Here is an 18,685-nt window from a genome sequence, read left to right on the forward strand (position 1 = left end):
TTCTTGACCTTGTTGACAGCAGGTCCCAAAGCTGCACTGCTGCAATCGTAGAAAAATGATTTCCTAATATCAAATCAAAATGTCATGTGTTCCAGTTCATGTCCATTACCTTTTTTCCTTCTACTGTGCATATTTGAGAAGGATCTGGCTCCACATTCCCCACACCATCCTACTAGGTGGCTGCAATAGCAATAAGATTTCCTCTTTAATCTTTAGAAAAGTCTTTCTTTATCCTTTACAGTGCTCTGAAACTGCCACCTTCAGTTCAGCAGGGGAACAAAGCAGTCATTAGAAAGTTTGGTGCCCACTCTGTTAGGAGCAGTCTCAATCCCTTGACCAAAACACAAGATCCTGATTCCTTCCCCTTGTTTCACACATTTCTTTGTCATGGATATGTTTCCAACACCTTCACTGATAGAGGAATTATTCCTGATTCCATCTGACTTTCTGCTTTTTGTCAGCCCTAACTCTTTCTGCAATAGATTTTTTCCCATCTCATGTTATTGCTGGGTGTCATGGAGGAATTTACACCTCATGCAGTGACATACTTGTTTGATGCCTACAAATCCATTGAAAAATCCAATTTAAATAACAGCCTCATTTTTTATTTATTCTTTTACTTAGCCTGCAGGTAACTAACACAGCCTGACAGTCTCTGCCATATGCTGTTTCCTCAGGATTGTTTCTTACACTGGTTTGTGTGCATATAAAGTGCTGTAGGTGGGTAAGAGCCTTTCAGATAATTGTGCAGCAAGAATTTGCCCAGATCCATTCTTAAATCTCAAGCTGTCTGCTTTTTTTCATGCCAACCATTCAAGAAGCTGTATGTCTTCTGCTGGATATCTGGTAAATAAATTCACCTGATGAAATGCAAGATTTTTTATCCCTATTTGTAAGCCACTAATTCATATTTCATATACTTTATTTTAACTTTGATACCTGGTAACCACATTATTTGAAAGCAGAGGAATAACAGCAGCATTTTTACGCTGATTCATTAGATCAAATCAATTTTGATGAATGTGGCATCTCAGTAAATTTCAGACACCTGTGGCACAGATCTAAAGTAGTCCTGGTTACCACTGGAAGACAATGAGAGAAATAGGAAACCTCTGGGGTGAAACTCCTGTTATCCTCAACTCATCTGAATATTTCTTTTTCTTATGATAATATTTTTTATGTGCAACACATATCCACAGGTAAGACAGTGAAACAGAGATCTACAAATTAAATAGAAAACTTCAGATTAAATAATATTTTTTTCCCCAGAGGGAAAAAAAAATTATTAAATCTGAAATGCCAGTGGAGGAACCTCATCTTCAAGATGAGAAAAAGCCACTGAATTAGAGAAAAGTGTGACCCATTTAAAAGGTCATCTAATCCTTCTTTTCTTCTAGGCAGGATAAACTAAAGCTACATTGCTTTTTTACAGATGTTCCATTAATCTCTTCTTTAAAGCTTCCAAAGACAGGCATTTGAAAATTTCTGTGGCAATTTGTCCTTTGTGCTTAACTATTCTTAGCAGAAAATGCTGTCCCTGTAAATCTCCTTTGCAGTAATTTTAGCACATTGTCCTGCTCCAGCAGAAATGGAGAACAGTTCAGTCCTACCTTCTCTGCAGTACATTTTAGGAATTTGAAAATCATTAAGATACAACATTCTTCTACTTTCTAGATAAAAATACATCTGTTTTTTAAAACTTTCTTGATAGGATACAGGTGTTATTTTCTTTCACTGCCTTCTACTGTGGCTCCTTGAACTGCTCACTGTTTTGAAGGGAAATTGTGTGAAGAATTTCTGCTGATCTCTAGAACATGTAAAATGGAGCAGAAGGATGATTTATTAAAATGTAATCCACTTGTTTTTTACACCAAAGAATAACAGAAATCACAGAAATCACGGAGTGCTTTGGGTTGGAAGGGACCTTATAAAGCACCTCTATCATTCCAAGCCCCTGCCATGGCAGGAACACCTTCCACTGTCCCAGGCTGCTCCAAGCCCATCCAGCCTGGCCATGAACACTTCCAGGGGTGGGGCAGCCACAGACAATGTTGATTCATGTTTAGCTGGGATGTCCTGTGGTGTCTGATCCTTTACTGATGAAATTCTGCTTATTCTGCACCTTGCTCTTATGGAAATGTAGGGACTTGGCTGTTGCTGAGGTAAAGGCACAAATTTAACTGAGATCACAGCAAGTGCCTCTTGGTTTGAAACAGGAGAGTTCTTCTGAGGACCAAGAAAATCTTGAACAAGTGATGGTTTGTCTTCCCAGTTAAGGCACAGTCACTCACTCTACAACAAAACCAGAGCTACAACAGCAAATAGCTTCAGGAGGTGCTGCAGGGACTGACCCCTCATCCCAGAGGTGAATTACCTCCCTGAGTCAGGTTCCTTGAAGCCAGAGCAATTCAATCAGAGACACAGCAGAAGGTTCATGTCCCTGCAAGATGACATGTTCCTTTGCCCTCAGAATTCCTTTCATGTTTGGTGATTCTACCAATGAATGAGGCATGTAAGTGAGCTGGTGCTGGAAGTTATATGAGCAGAGGGACTTGCAGCAGCAAGAGCAGTTTGGTTCCAATGGCACCTTGTCACACTCCCTAAAACCAGAGGAGCAGAAGCTTTACAGATATTCCCCTGTATGTGTGTGTGATAGTGGCATTGTTCCACCCACAGCAAGCAGCACAAGTCACCAACATTCAAAACAGAAACCTTTTTTTTTTTTTTTTTTCAGCTCAAAAGCAAGGAAAATAACTGAACAAAATCAATTTTCCTCTTCTGTCTTCAGCTTTTCCCTAATCCCTGAGGCAACAATGGCAAAAAACAGCTCGGGGAAGAATGTCCGAATGTAAACTGCTGCTCTGGGGATGGGGTTGGCCATGAGCACCTCCTGCTTCCTCCTGCTCACTGTGGCAAGGACTTCCTCTGCCACCTCCATGGGGTGCACACCGTAGGACACCTTCCTGAAAAAGACTGTAAAGGAGAGAGGAGTGAGAGCTACAGACAGACAGACAGAAAGACAGACAGGGAGACACTCAGGGAATGGTGTTAAAAAGATACACAACTAGTGAATCACTTTCAATCCCTTCCCCACTCCATTCTCCCCATCAGTATGTGGCCAAGATAGTTTTATAACTGAGGTAAAATCCTTAAAGTCCTTAAGAGAAGGAGCAATCCTTTGGACCTTTCATGCTCTCCTCCCCCTCCACTCCTGATGCCCCAGTGTATTTTATTTCCTTACATAACCTTGTCTCATTCCACGTTCCTCCTCATTTCACCAGGCTAATATTACCTCCCTAATATCTCTTTTCTTTTGCTCCTTTCTGTCATTTCCATTATTTTTCCTTTTCTTTTTCACCCTGGAAAAGCCTCCCTCCTTCTTTATGTGCCTCATCTTGGTCCACCCAAACTTACATTTCCAAATGGATGCTTCCCAGTTGCCTGGTGCTGGTGGGCGATGGTAGGAACAGATGAAGGTTGGACTCACAGTGCTGACAGAAATATCAAATTCTTCCATTTCAGCTCTAAGACAATCAAAAAAGCCTACAGCAGCATGCTTGGAAGCAGAATCTAAAAGTAAAAAGCACACATATGCATGTTTAGATATATGATTGCATGGCAGCAGGTGCATAATAAAGTACCAATGTTAGGGAAAATGAGCATGGAATGATGAACCAAAATGCAAAAGAAATATTTCACTCAGTGAAATTATCATATTTAAAACAAGCAATAAGAAATTATCTATACAGGACAACTGTGCATGCAGTCTCAGCACATGTCTGCATTTCCCAGTCAGAAACAGCACATCCTGGGTTAGGAAATAACAATTCTGTTCTCTCTACAGTTCAAAAATATCTTTGGTGGATGGAATTGTCCCTGAGATGAGTCCTCACACTGTAACACATCCATGAAATGCAGTGAAATACATGTCCACTGCTGGAATGCAGTGTTCCTCATGCTTTGTGCACTGATTTGGGCTTTGCCCTGCAGCAGCAATCTCAGCTACTTCTAATGCTAAAGTGAATTTTAAAGTTACTAAATGTCAAGACTTTTTAATCTCCTTTTAGAGCCCTTTGCTGAGAACAGTATGAATAAGATGATAGCATGTGAAACTTGACCAGCAAACAGAACTGTGTGTTCAGTGCAGCAGAGCTGCAAAGCGCTCGAGCACTTTTATTTGACTCAGTTTACAGAGAAAATCAACCTGTGCACATCTAGGCAATGGCAGATGGGCTCTGGGAATAGAGAGATGATTCTCCATGCATTCATTTTGACATCTCTTCTCCTGGCAGCTTCATTTCATGCAAAGAAATATTGCTAGGGGTATTGTAAAAACTTTCTCAGGCTCTTCTCCTTGTTATGGTTTTACACACATGCAGTGTATCCTGACACCACTGTCTGTATCCTAGATGGGAAGCATTCCAGATGTCACAGCAATGTTTTGTTTCCTTTCTGAGACTTTTTTGCAGTTCTTTTGAGGAGGGAGACCAGAACAGCACACCATGTTTGAGATGTGGGCTCTGTGTGGATTTATAAATTTATTTATGCATAAATTTACAAAGACATAAAGACATGTTTTAATTTATTTTTTCTGTTGCTGTCCTTACAGCTTATATCACTGTAGTTTGCTTTCATGGGACTATAATTCACAATTCTGAGGCCTCACAGACTTTTAAATTCACACACTCTGATTTTCTGTCAAGCTAAGAATGTCTGTTTACATCTGTCCTAAGTTTAAAATGTCTATTTACATCTCTATTTTCTGTCCATTCTTTCTGTATTGTATTAATGCAAAGACCTTCCATCATAATTCAGAACAGCCTCAATTCCTTAGGAGTTTTGGATGAAAGACCTTAAAAAAATTCTGGAAAGCCAAGCAGAAAGCAATTCCTACATCTTCTTTTAAACTCCCACACCTAAATGCATTATTGCTTCACAAAGCAGTAGCTCTTACCTACTCATATTTTCTATTTACACACTTCTCTTTGTAAAGGTTTCTATAGATATGCACAAGTGTAGATGAGATATAGATTTTAACTATACAATATATATTTATATATATATATATTTAAAATTCACTGTGACATTTTTTTATCATCCTGTTCTCAAGTCCCCTAGGCAGCAGTTACATTTCAAAGGTAGTATTTTAACTATTTCAAATTGAGTTCCAATTAGAAAAAAAAAAAAAAAACAGCCAAATACTGTAGTAATATTGAATTTGGATGCAAATTTGCACTTTTAATAACCTGTGATGAGTGTCATGGACTCCTCACAACTTGTGCATTAGAATATATGTTTTTGCAATGTATAACTTACAAGCTGCACGAAATGGAATTCCTATTTTCCCTTGGATGCTATTAATTAGAACAATTTGGCCAGTTCTTCTTGAGATCATGTTAGGAAGAATGGCTGCAAAAAAAAGAGAAATGCAATAAAGAACCATGTAAATAAAAGAGCTGAATGGATTTCGTGAAAAGAAGCAACAGCTGAAGTGTAAATAACACAAATTCAGTGAAGGTTATCTCAATACTGCAAAATCCAACAGCTGGAAATTGTCTTCTAGACTTCCCCTGAATTCTACATGCAGAGCTGGTTGCAGCATTAACCCATTTAATTGTCAATGTGCTTTAATTGCTAACAGCAAAAAAAAAAAGAAAAACAAAATTAAAATACCTTTGGTTAATGTTATAGGTCCAAAATAGTTGGCATCCATTATCTTTTTATCAAGTTCCAGTGAAATGCTCTGCACTGCTCCTTTCACCTTCATACTTGCATTGTTGATCAGTATATCCACACAGCCATAGCAGTTCAGGATTTCCTTAGCTACATCTCGAATGCAGCTTATGTCTGTGATGTCCAGAAGAATCAGCTTTGGTGCATAGGTCTGATAAACAAAAGACTCATTTCAATGGTACTTGTTATATAAAGCTGTATTTCTGTTTCTATTTCTGTTTCCTTGTCTTGTAAATGAATTTACCTTGATACTCGAAGTGGTTTTGTTATTCTCATGCAAACCTAAGATTTTAAGTTTAACTGGATCTAGAAAGAAGATAGTTCTGCAATGAGAGCTGGGCTTGTTCAGCCTGGAGAAGGCTCTGGGGGATTTTAATGCTCCTTCCAGTGCCTAAAGGGGCTCCAAGAAAGCTGAACAGGGACTTTGGACAAAGGCCTGGAGTGACAGGACACAGGGAATGGCTTCCCAGAGAACAGGGCTGGATGGGATATTGGGGAAAATCCTTCCCTGTGAGGGAGGGTGCCCAGAGGGAGGGGAATGTGGCTGTCCCTGGATCCCTGGCAGTGCCCAAGGCCAGGCTGGATGGGGCTGGGAGCTCCTGGGACAGGGGAAGGTGTCCCTGCCATGGCTGGGGTGGGATGGGTGGTGTTTAAAATCCCTTCCAACCCACCCCATCCTGTGATCCTGTGATAATGGGATTCACAAACACTGAACTTCAGAGGAAACAGAACCCATGGGAAGGGTCAGCTGGACAAGCTCCCTGTGAGTTTTGTCTCTCTTGTAATCAGTAGAAACAGAAAACAGACACAAGGGTGACTCCTGGCAGTTCAAGTCCTGCTCTTTCTGGGAAGAACCCTTTGCTGACAAGAGACTGGGGTTTAGTGCTTTGAGAGATGAGCTGCATACACATGGGACAGGTGGAAGGTAGGAATGGTTTGTTTTGCTATAGGTTATACAAATGGACTTTACATGTGTGTGATTTCTGCAAAAACACATTTTATCAGCTGTGGGACAGAGGAATGACTTGAATTTTTTCCTTGACTTAGACAATGTAATCCAGAACCCTTAATCATAGTTAATATTTTCTCTGGTTGAATCTGTGCAGGCTAACATGAGCACAATACTTTTGTGGTTATTTATGCAGATGAATGAAACCCTCTGAAAAAAAAAAAAAAAAACACAAATATTTGTAGGTCTGATGAGCAACAGCTGTAAAATTTATGTGATGCCTTCAGGAACACCTGTGTACTGGAATGAGTCAGCTCTGTGCTGGTCACAGAAGAGAAGCTTTGCCATGAGCCTCAGGAAAAACCTGAGGCACTCCTGCATGTCCACTGCCTGTGGCCATGAGGAAAGGATAATGTTCTTTTTTTACTCCAAATCCCTTCTACCTGGGACATTTCCCCAAACAGTGAAGCTCAAAATGAATTTGATCTTTAGACCTATCTCCCACTCCTTGAGCACACTGATTGTATGAAAAAACTGATGGCATTTCCTGTCATTGAATGAAGCCCTTGGATCCCTTTCATCCAAATTATCAGGCAAATTCCTCTGCTGAGGGTTTCTAGCTGGGTGGTTTGTTCAGAACACTCAGGATGTTCTTGGAGGATGAGGAGCAGTCAGATGCTTTACAGGATTAGCTCAAGAGAGCAGGATTGTGGCACCATGCTCTAAAGGTGTTTCTTTCTCTGTCTCTCTGGGCTGTGTTTGGTTTTATTACCTGGGTGACCAAAGCTACCACAGAGAGAAAATCATATTTCTTGTACATTTTTTTAGTGGATCTAAGATTACATTCTGTCCCCAGGCAAGGTTTATCCCAGGCTGTGAACACCTACCGTGCTGGGGTCTGTCACGCTAATTAAGGCATCATAAAGGGCTTCTAACTTTTCCCATGTCCTGCCACACAACACAAGCCTTGCTCCTCCTGCATGAAACACACGAGAGCATTCTAGGAGAGAAATACATTAAAAAATATATTTATTTATATAATAAATAAATATAATATATTAATATATTTATATTAAAAATAATTACAATAGTAATTTACAATAGCAAATTGGTTTTGTTTATTTTGCTTGAAATGGGATGCTGGTTTTGCTAAGGGTGTTGAATCTATGCTTTAAAATAATTAATTCCAAAATAATATGAGGAAAAAAAAAAAAAAAAAAGAAAGCATTGACTTGTAATGATACATAGGTGAGGAATAAATTAAATTTAATGGAATGGGATAATGCATAGTTAATAGTACAGCACAATGCCACTGCTCAGTAGTAGGATTTAGTAAAAAAATAATTAAGAAATAACTATGTCAGTTATTGGATTATGAGATCGAGTTAGAAAAAATTTTCTCTGTATCCTTCCCAGACTTGCTACAAATAAAACTACACATAAAAATACAAACTGCATCTTTTGCAAAGCTTCCTGTCTGCTGCTCTATAAAGAAACCAGCCAGCCCTGTGTGCCACCTGCATGAACCTGGGCAACACATCCACAGCTTTGAAAAACAGTAATACAGGTAAACCTGCTTTCACTGGTCCACTGGTCCATCCTTTCTCCAAAAGACCCTCTCCTCCAGATGTAATCCACCCCAAAACCTTCATCCCCTGAGCCCTAAACCTCCCCAGTAAGCAGAAGCATTAGGGACCAGCTTGTTCAGCTGCATTCCCTGGAACCTTCCTGAGAAAAGCACCAAAAGTTTTGGGAATGCAGGGCTGGAAATGCATTTTCTTCACTCAGATATATTCTAAGCTAGGAGTTTACCTCAGTTTAAGAAAGATCTCAGAGAATTCTTCTCCCTTTTTTACACAAGTGAATTATGACAGTGCATTTCTGAAAGTGGGAGCTCAAATAACAACAGGAACTGGCAATCAGTGCTACCTCTCATCCCCACTCAGCACTGGCTACAGGACTGAAACCAACTCATCAGTGCAGGTCTTTGTGGGGGTATCCAAGCTAAATTCTGAAATACAAGGCTGGAACACCTCGATGACTTGAGTCTGCTCTGTTTTCTTCTCTAGGTGGTGTTGAGGGAGAATATGTTCCTCACCAACCTGTCTGAGCAGAGAAATGTGTTTAAAAACATGAAGTGTAGATACCCCATGGGCTTCCCTGAGGAATTCAGTGTTGGTTGGATCCCCCTGGCAGCTGCAGGCTGCCACAGGTGCCTGTTCTAGCTCAGCTGAACTGAAACAGCGATGCTCAGCCAGGAATCCATCAAGGCTGTCCCCCTAACCAGGAAAGCTTCACAACCACCTGCCTTTGCTGTTTTTTTCTTAGAATAGATAAATTCTTGCACATAGGCCTGTGGATGCAACTGATGCTGTGCCCAAAACCAGAGGTCTGCTTTGGGTGCAGCCAGAGTTAATTGGCAGTGGGTTGGGTCTGTGTGCTCATATGATTGAAAATCAAGAGTTATTTTTCCTGATTGGGTCTTTCTTCAAAAAAGCTATCAGCCTTGGAGCTCTCCTGTTTGGTCCCTAATCAAATCCACCTGACAATCAGCATGGGAAGAACAGGAGCACAGTCCTGCAGTGCCTTGCCAGCCTGTTTGGTTTGTCTCAGCTCCCTTTGTTGAACAGAAGGAGCCCGGTGTGATGGCTTGCTGCCCTCCAAGAAACATTTCCTTCAGATTCCAGTGCCCACAGGAAATCCAGTTATGCTAATCTACCCATTTTAGATTTCTTAAATTATCATGTTAGGCTCTTAATATCTGCATGGAATTATTTATGGATCCACCCTGGTAGTTTTGCAAACCTGTGCAGCTGGAAGCTTTTATTTAAGCAATCTTTTTCATTATTTACAGCAGTAGTTTTATGAACGCCTTCCATTTTCTTTTTCTTTTTTTCTTTTTTCTAGCATAGAAGGATTTTTAATTTAATGCCCAAAAGAGTTTTTCAGAACAAATATAGCAGTATTTTCCAACAATTGAGGCAATCTTGTGAAAAAAAAATGAGATAAAGGCTTCTATGTGAACAGCAATAAAGATAAAAAGGGAAACCAATGTTCTCCTCTAGAACTTCCCTGTACTTTTCTGAGTTACTGCACTCAGAAGAAACAGGAACAAGGTTTCAATAACAACCACAAACCATTGAAAACATCTTCAATCATCATTGATTTGTTTCTCTTTTTTAACTTTGATGAATGTCGCCTTTATTCCGGAAATTCTGGCATGTAGGAAAAGAATTTGGCAGTTTCCTTAGAGCCCACATCCACAGCAGCTGGATTTTAAAGCTTTAAATGAATGGCCATCACATATGCCTGAGTGGAAAGTTAATTTTGCATTATTTGGAATCATTCAAGCCTGCAAATAACATCCCAGTGTCAATCTATGGGATACTGGTCACAGGAATATTTAGGATAATAAAATAGAAGTGCTTTGAGTTACCTCATTTTTCATCTACATGAAAAGGAGTGGGGAGGCACCACAAACACACAATTGCCTTTCTTGTGTCAAGAGACAGGTAACAGCTACCCACAGGGAAAAAACATTAATAAAAGGAAAAAAAGAAAAGAAAAAAGAGGAATAATAAGGAAGCTGAAATTAGGAAAATATTCCCCAGGGTTCATGCAGTGCTGGAGAAAGACAGCTGGAGAAATGTTCAGTAAATTTTCTTTCTTACTGGAAGATTCCAAGATTTGCCTTGATGCCACAGCCAAATAAATTCAGCACTGATGATATTTCTGCTCCAAGTGAGATTTTTTTAGCTAGAAAACATCATATAATTCTACAATACATCCAATCTCAGTGGAAGTACTCTAAACCATGCCTCTATCAAAAAAAATGGAAATAAAATGTCCTGGTTCTGGCCAGAAGAGGGTTAACTTTTGTAGCAGCCAGAAGGGCACAGTCAGGGTCTGGGCTTGTTCTCCTCCAGCTCACCCAGAGAGGGGTCACAGATTCACAGAACATGCTGTGATGGAAGGGACCCACAAGGATCAGAGTGCAGCTCACTGCTCTGCCCAGCACCAAGCCCAGGATCCCACCCTGTGCCCAAGGGAATTGTCCCTGAGTCCCACCCTGTGCCCAAGGGAATTGTCCCTGAGTCCCACCCTGTGCCCAAGGGAATTGTCCAAATGCTTCTCTGGCTCTCGCTCTGTGACCATCCATGGGGAGCCTGTTCAGTGCCCCACAAACCAGAGCCACCCCAGCCATGGCAGGGACACCTTCCCCTGTCCCAGGCTGCTCCAAACCCCATCCAGCCTGGCCTTGGGCACTGCCAGGGATCCAGGGGCAGCCCCAGCTGCTCTGGGCACCCTGTGCCAGGGTTTCTCACCCTCACAGAGAAGGATTCCTTCCCAATATCCCATCCATCCCTTCCCTCTGGCAATGGGAATTCCATGTCCTGTCACACCAGGCCCCTGCCCAAAGTCCCTTTTTGGCTCTCTTGGAGCCCCTTCAGGCACTGGAAGTGGCTCTAAGGTCTTTCCAGAGCCTTCCCTTCTCTGGGATGAACAGCCCCTCTCTGCCAGCCTGTTTCATAGTAGAGCCCTTTGGTCATCTCTGTGACCTCCTCTGGACTAGAGATGGTAAGTGGCTGGCCACCCAGGCCATCAGCTGTTAAAACAGATAAATTATTGCATACCCTTGATGCCTTCAGCTTTTAGCTTTTCTATTTTTCAGATCCTGCACTGCATTAGTGCATAACTCTGAACCCCATACAGAGTGTCAGCTGCTGTCCTCACATTTTGGTCAGACAAAACAATCCCTCTGGGCCTGAGATCCAAGGACACACCACAACCTCAGGCCCTGAAAAGTACAAACAAAAGTGAATTGGGGGATAAATCAAACTGGGGGAATATGACTTCATTACCTGAAGCTGGAATTGGAGGATTAAACCCTAATTGCAAATTGACCAAACTTATTTCTGCCTGAAAAACTCATGACCATCATCCAGCTTGGGTGCAGCCCCTGGGAGGATTTGACTGCCCAAGGTGTATTTTTAGAAGGTCTTTAATAAATACCCACTTTATCCTCTGACTGTCTAGCCTCTGTTCTAGCTGGCCACTCCAAGGCATCGCCCTTCCTTGTCCTCTGAAGTCACACAGGGCAGAGCTGGGCAGCCCAGCTGCAAGTACTGGATGATGCCAAGGGAAAAGCAGGAATTAGGGTGATAGAGGGGGAAGAGATGCAAATAGAGACAGAGGGGTGAGCATTGCTGTTCACAAGAAGCAGGAACTGTTGAAGTCTCTAAGGGCAGAAAAGGAATATGTAAAGAGTAAGGTGGCACCTGTTTATGCAGCTACCCTGCACTGACAGCCTGTGTAATGAGATCTTACAGTAGCAACATGCTAAAAATAGCACTCAGTGCTCATATAAACCCTCTTCTTCTACTGAATTAAATAAATACAAAGCTCTGCAGCACCTACTAGTTCACCAGTGGTTCCCAAGGCTGAGGCTAAAAATGTACACTTAAAAATCATAGGATTTGTTTATAAATGTATTTATTAACTTGTGCTTCATCCAGCCAGTTATGAACACATCCAAGGCACCGTGTGCATGGTTATCACCCAGAGGGTCACTCTGTTCTGCTTCTGTTCTCTGACAAGAGAAGAAATGAGACAACTCACCCTTGCCTAGTCCAGAGATGGCATCTGTGATCACCACCACCTTGTTCTGCACCGCTGACTTGGACAGCAGCCACCTGACTGACTGGTAAATATAAATAATTCCACTGATCCCTAAGAGAAGCAGCGGTAGGGCAAGTATAGAAAAGATACCCATGGCTGTGGGAAACAAAAGACCTCATGAGAGTACAGTAATCACAACACACATTCATTATTTTTCAATTATTCCTATCAAAAAAACCAATATTTTTTTTTTTTACATAGGAAATCCTGTATGCCAAAGCAGCAACTTGAAACAGTAGGAAGGTTATTTTCCAATCAATGGTGTAATATTGTTTTTTAATAAACAGGGCAATACTGTTCCTTTGTCTGTTTTCCTCATCTTTGTATGGTCTAGGCAAATCTGGATTCCTTTTATGCAAAATTACTGTATGTTGGCAAGACTATAATAAAATACACACATATATATATGTGTGTGTGTGTGTACACAAGTATGTACATTCTATTATGCCTTGAGGCAAAACATAAAATAAACACTGAACTTTTAATGACATTTTTATTATTAAAAAACAAATTTTAATCCAAATTTCAGATAAAACTCACAATAGAAGTCTTTTCTATTCCAAAAGATAGAGAAAACACCATCACTTACCATGGCTATGAAGGCTCCAGGTACAGACAGAGCATTCTATGGTATTTCTGTAAACTTTTGCATTAAGGGTTTAATTAAGATCCTTTTCCATTTTCACAGAGCACTGATTTGTCGAGGCTGCTTGCCCTGATTGAGAGTGGCTATGTATGGCCTGGTGACAGAGGCAGTGCCAGAGTAAATATAGCCTGCCCAGTGAGATCTGCATGCCTGACCTATCACCCCCAACAGCCTGGGCAGCCACAGAAAAGCTCTTTGCACAGTATCAATTCACCTGCACAAAGAACCACCCCTTCTTCTGCCTTGTGCTCCACTGCAGCTGTTTATGATGTCTCAATTTCTTGTGATTTGCCCCCAAGTGACCTCACACATCAAAACATTTGTGCAAATGCCATAACAGGTCTTCTAAACCAAGCATAAAGAAGTTGCCACTTGAAATAATCCCAGTGCAGCAGTAGGAATGATGAATGAATGTGTCAGGGCAAGGTCTCTGAGCAGGCTGCCTGGGGATCCAGTGCATCACACAGACCAGGCTGGCATCCTGTGCTCCCAGGGGCTGCTTTCCACTCAAGACAGATCTGTCCCTTTCCCAGCAATTTCAGGACCATTCCAACTTAAGGCAGATGATCTCCACTTTCCATGTTTACATTTACATCTATCTCACCTTTCCTGTAGAGACGTTAGCTGTTCATAGAATCACAGAATCACAGAATCACAGAATGGTTTGGGTTGGAAAGAATCTTAAGCCTCATCTTGTTGCACTCCCGTGCCATGGGCAGGGACAGCTCCCACTGGACCACTGGGATCCCACCCAATCCCCACCCAGGGTCAAGGCTCCAAGCCTTGAACACTGAGGGATGGAGCAGCCACAACCTCTCTGGGCAACCTGTGAGACCAACCCCTTGAGGAAAGGATATGTTCCCAACATCTTATCTAAATCTACCCTTTCTTAGTTAGCTGGACCTCTTTGTCCTGGCACTATTTACCCATATAAAAAACTTACATAAATATATCATTTACCATTAGAAAAAGCTGCTCTCTGTCTTCATATAACCTCTTTTCAAGTACTGGAAGGCCACAATGAAGTCTCCCCAGAGCTTTCTCTTCTCTTGGCTGAGCACCCCCAGCTGTCCCAGCCCATCTCCAGAGCAGAGGGGCTCCAGTCCTCAGAACATCCCAGGTGAGGTCTCACAAGGGCACAGGAACTGTGACTGCTAACCTGATAACCACACTTACTGATTGATCTTTGGAGCTCCAGAAAGAAGAATGGTTTACCATAAATCATCCCTGTTTTGCTTCTTAAAAATATTTAAGTATTATTACTGTCTTAAAACTTCAAGTTTCTGCCAACCAGATTCATAGCTCTGTTTGTGCTGTGTAACTGGTCACCTAAACTCTAATTTTCATTCCCAGTTTGAGAATGTAATTCTACAGATGACAGTCATTGATGTTGGAGATTTCTGACCACAAACAAGGCCTTCATGGCTGGTTCTGCAGGGACCAGGACAGTGGTCACTTTGGATGAGTGGGAATGGTAGAAGATTATTTAAGTGAGTGTAGGAGGGGGTGTTCAGACAGAGTTTGTAAACCTAACTTACTCCAGAAACTACTGACTTAAAGAATCAAGACGTGTACTCTTGCCTCTGAAAGTTGAAGTTGCCTGCCAAAGAACCCATGGTTTAAGATTTCCAAACCACAGAATTCTTTAATGTGTCAATGTGTGAAACATTGCATGCATTTCTAGCTAAAAAAAGACAAAATTACAGATAGGAATAAATACCTGGCTTTAAATGTAAATTGGTCACAGTGTCTGTAATGTGCATCAGTTTCTGCAAACAAATGTAAAAACATTGAGTCATGCCAGGCCACCTGCAATAACAGAGAAGAAATCCAATTTTCCATCATTTCTAAAGTCCCAGCTATCTTCTCTTACTTTAAAAGCATTGGCTTTTAATAAACAGATGAGCAGTTCCCTATCAGCAACTGAGCCAGTTTGTTTCTTTTATGGAACATGACGTGTTTGTTTAATACATTCAGGGTTCTGGAAATGTTTTTCCTGGAAAGTTGAAACATGAAAAAAAGAAAAAGCACACACTAGAGATAAAGGACTTATACATGAGTTCCAAGTGATTTGTTTCCAAATGAACCAGAAAAAAGATACAAGAAATGTGAAAAAAGCAAAAAGGGAAAAAAGTCAATTGAAACAACTAGATAGCTCACAGTGTATAAGACTGTAAAGATAAAATGCTATCATTATCCATTAATATAATGAAGAATTACAAAGGAAAACTGCCAGAGACATCTGGAAAAATACAGATATACAGTGACTGCATTAACCAAAACACCCACATCTTCTGAAGCACAGAAATCTCAGGCAGGTGAAATACCAGAAAAATGTATTGTGCACTGCCACCTTCAGAGCACTGTTGGGAACACCAGAGGAACAAGGAGATTGAAAAATTGTTCTAGAGGGCAGTTCCCATAAAAAGGGTAAATTATCTGCAGAGAAACTGGAACAGAAACTTTGAGGCTTTCTCCCTCCCTCAGCTGGCTCTGCAAGTCTCTATATCCTGAGCTCCAGGAGCTGCCCAGATGATGCCAGAGCTGAACAGTGTGTGTCCAAATCTGAACCTTGATGGAGATCTAGGCCTTATTTCCTTGTAATCCTCAACCCAGGTGGCTGCTTGAGAGCATCAGCATGCACTTGCAAAAAATCTACATTACTGACATTCCACATTGTTCAAAAGTGCTGTCCATAGCCTGGGATGGGTGTTTGATGTTTGCTTTGTGGGGCAGGGCTGAGGGTGGGGGGATGCAGGGTGCTGTTAGGGGCTCAGAGTGCTGCAGGAGGTGAGGCTGCTGGGATTTGGGGTGCCTGGGAGCCCAGGGCTGAGTGCCAGAGAGGTGTCCCTGGGTGCAGGGGCCACACAGCTGCAGCAGCAGCTGGGGGGATGTGCTCCTGCACATTAACTCCTGCCTGCACCAGCCTGAGCTGAGGCACAACCCCCAGAAGTGGCACATCACCAGTGCCAAGCCCTTCCAGCAGAGAAAGTCTCTCCACGTGGGCCTGGTCCACAACCCTCCTTGGTCTGGATGTAGTCTCCTCCTGGGGCTGGTTTGGGTCTTGTTCCCAGTGCCAGTTTTGGGGCTGGATGTGTTCACCACGTTGGTCCTGGTCCTCAGCATGGTCCTGACTGTGGTGTCCCCTGTGGTCCTTGTCCCAGTTCCAGCTGTTATCCTGTCCTGGTTTTGGTCCTGGTCACAACTCTTGTCCCAGTCCTAGTCCTGGTCCTAGTCCTAAACATGGTTCTGGACCCTGATCCCAGTCCTAGTTCTGATCCTTAAATGATAGAAGGGGCCTCTACACCATCCCCCAAAGCCCCAGATCCCCCAGATCTCTGCAGCCTCGGTGTCCAAAGTCATCACGGCCCTTCCCCAGCCCCGGGGGTTCCTAGAGGCGCTGCCCTGGTCTGGAGATGAGGATGCCATGTGGGACCGTGCCAAAGGAGTCACACCAGGTGGCATTGGTGAGTCTGCCCCGTCACAGAGGGCCACCAGAGCGGTGACACGGCGCTGCCTGGCTCGGCTCAGCTCCTCACTGCCCTGAGGCCCGTCCTGGCTCTCCACCTCCCATCCCGGTGCTCTTCTGCGGCAAGTCCCTGCTGCATTCCTTACACAGGGGGATGGATGGAGAGCTGTGCACTGAAGCGGCCCCTGGGAGCTGTCAGCTCCGGTGTGTGCTGCGTGTTTAGGGCTGGGTTCCCGGCCCTGTCACCCGCAGGTCTTTACATACAGCTCTTTACCCGCAGCTCTTTACCCGCAGCTCTTTACATACAGCTCTTTACATACAGCTCTTTACCCCCAGCTCTTTACCCGGAGCGGCCGCAGCTGCGGACCCGCCATGCCCAGTGCCGCCACTTCCGGCTGCGGTCACGTGGGCAGCGCGTCATGTGACCGGCGGCACCGGCGGCCGGGAGGTGGGAGCGTCCCGGGGGGAGCCCGGTGTGGGGAGAGGGGGGAGCCCGGTGTGGGGAGAGGGGGGGATCCCGGTGTGGGGAGAGGGGGGGATCCCGGTGTGGGGAGAGGGGAGCCCGGTGTGGGGAGAGGGGGGACCCGGTGTGGGGAGAGGGGAGCCCGGTGTGGGGAGAGGGGAGCCCGGTGTGGGGAGAGGGGGGACCCGGTGTGGGGAGAGGGGATCCCGGTGTGGGGAGAGGGGAGAGCCCGGTGTGGGGAGAGGGGAGAGCCCGGTGTGGGGAGAGGGGGATCCCGGTGTGGGGAGAGGGGGAGCCCGGTGTGGGGAGAGGGTGGGAGAGCCCGGTGTGGGAAGAGGGGGGAGCCCGGTGTGGGGAGAGGGGGAGCCCGGTGTGGGGAGAGGGGGGATCCCGGTGTGGGAACCGGGGTTACTACCGGGGATGTGGGGCTGGGGGAACCCCCGGGATGGCTTGGGGGGCCGCGCGGGTCAGAGGGGTCCGAGCCCAGGGCTTTGGGGAAGGACTCCGCGGGGCTAAGCCCGGATCGCCCCCCGGCCCTCCTGACCCACCCGTGTCCCCCCAGGCCATGGCCGCCCCCCGCCCCCCCCGGGTGGTGCCGGGCGAAGCCTCCGAGAGCGACTCGGAGCCAGAGCTGCTGGTGGAGACGGCAGGGGAGGCCCCCGGAGCCGGGCTGAAGGTGCCGGGCGAAGCCTCCGAGACCGAAGAGGAGGACGAGGAGGACGAGGAGCAGAGGCCGAAGACGCCGCCAGTGCTGGCGGAGGAGCCGGCGGCCGTTTGGGGGGGCGGCCCCTCGCTGCTGCAGCAGCGGCTGCGGGAGGGCACGGGGCGGCTGCGGGGGGCGGTGGGCAGCGCCCTCCGGCAGAGCTACGGCAGCGCCGCCCGGAGCCTGGGGGGGCTGGGGGGGGCCCTGGGCCGGGCACAGGTGACCGCAGCCGCGGCCGCACACTGCCTGCGCCTGGCCCGCCGTGATCTGCGCGCCGTGGCCGACACCATCGACATCGTCACAGCCTGTCACCTCCTGCCCGACATCCGCGGGCAGCTCTGACCGGCAGCGCCGTGTGGCACCGCGTTCCATCCCCACTGCGGCTGTCACCAATACCTGGCAGACATCTGCCAGCATCCCTGCTGTCCTCGGCATCGCCAGTACCGCGTCTGCCACGGCAGGGTCATCACCGTCGGGATCATCAGTGCAGCGTCCTGCCGAGGGTGGAGTTGTGGTGGCATCGGGTCATGTTTGCAGCATCCCACACTGACCGTGAAGACCACCATCATCACCAGTGGCATCATCACCAGTGTAGCCACAGTGACACCAAACAGTGGCTTTGGCACAGAGAACACCAGTGTGGTACCCCAGAAGCTCCATGCTCTGGTGACATTATTGCTGCTGATCCCCTGGCCAGCTGCCGCCATCCCTGAACTGCAGCCTGGTGCTGGCTCGTCACCATTGTCCCCAGATGCCACTGTTTTATGTGACATGGAACTGAATAAAGCCGTGATGGTGTCAGAGCCACAGTGGGAAGAGGACAGTAGTGTAGCAGGAAGGGGGACAGAGTAGGGTGACATGGGTGCTGGTGTAACATTACAATTGCCTTTGAACTCACTGGCAGCCCAGGGGACAAGATTGGTGGCCTGGGCTGTATCCCATAAATCCCCAGGCACTGGTACTGTCACCCTCTTGTGATGTCGCTGGTGCCCCCAGCCCTATCACTGTGTCCCTCCTGGGGAACACCACCCCCATCCCAAGAA

At 45.1% G+C, this 18,685-nt stretch overlaps 2 protein-coding genes across 2 annotated transcripts; one reads left to right on the forward strand and one right to left on the reverse strand.

The window, feature by feature from the left end:
* Positions 1–1,817: 1,817 nt before the first annotated feature.
* DHRS7C (dehydrogenase/reductase 7C) lies at positions 1,818–16,887 on the reverse strand. The gene is made up of 7 exons (XM_023938478.2): positions 12,951–16,887; positions 12,302–12,457; positions 7,570–7,682; positions 5,674–5,884; positions 5,317–5,409; positions 3,415–3,570; positions 1,818–2,973 (listed from the first exon to the last, which is right to left on the reverse strand). Exons 2-7 carry the CDS (start codon positions 12,453–12,455, stop codon positions 2,765–2,767), a joined length of 936 nt encoding a protein of 311 aa, XP_023794246.2. The 5' UTR covers positions 12,456–12,457; positions 12,951–16,887; the 3' UTR covers positions 1,818–2,764.
* On the forward strand, positions 16,888–18,445 carry BLOC1S3 (biogenesis of lysosomal organelles complex 1 subunit 3). Its single transcript, XM_086857009.1, has 2 exons — positions 16,888–16,924; positions 17,502–18,445. The coding sequence occupies exon 2, from the start codon at positions 17,505–17,507 to the stop codon at positions 17,982–17,984; it is 480 nt and encodes a 159-aa protein (XP_086713135.1). The 5' UTR covers positions 16,888–16,924; positions 17,502–17,504; the 3' UTR covers positions 17,985–18,445.
* Positions 18,446–18,685: the final 240 nt, after the last annotated feature.

Source organism: Cyanistes caeruleus, chromosome 19 (genome assembly GCF_971803275.1).
Source record: "Cyanistes caeruleus chromosome 19, bCyaCae1.hap1.1, whole genome shotgun sequence".
Classification (NCBI taxonomy): Eukaryota; Metazoa; Chordata; class Aves; order Passeriformes; family Paridae; genus Cyanistes; species Cyanistes caeruleus.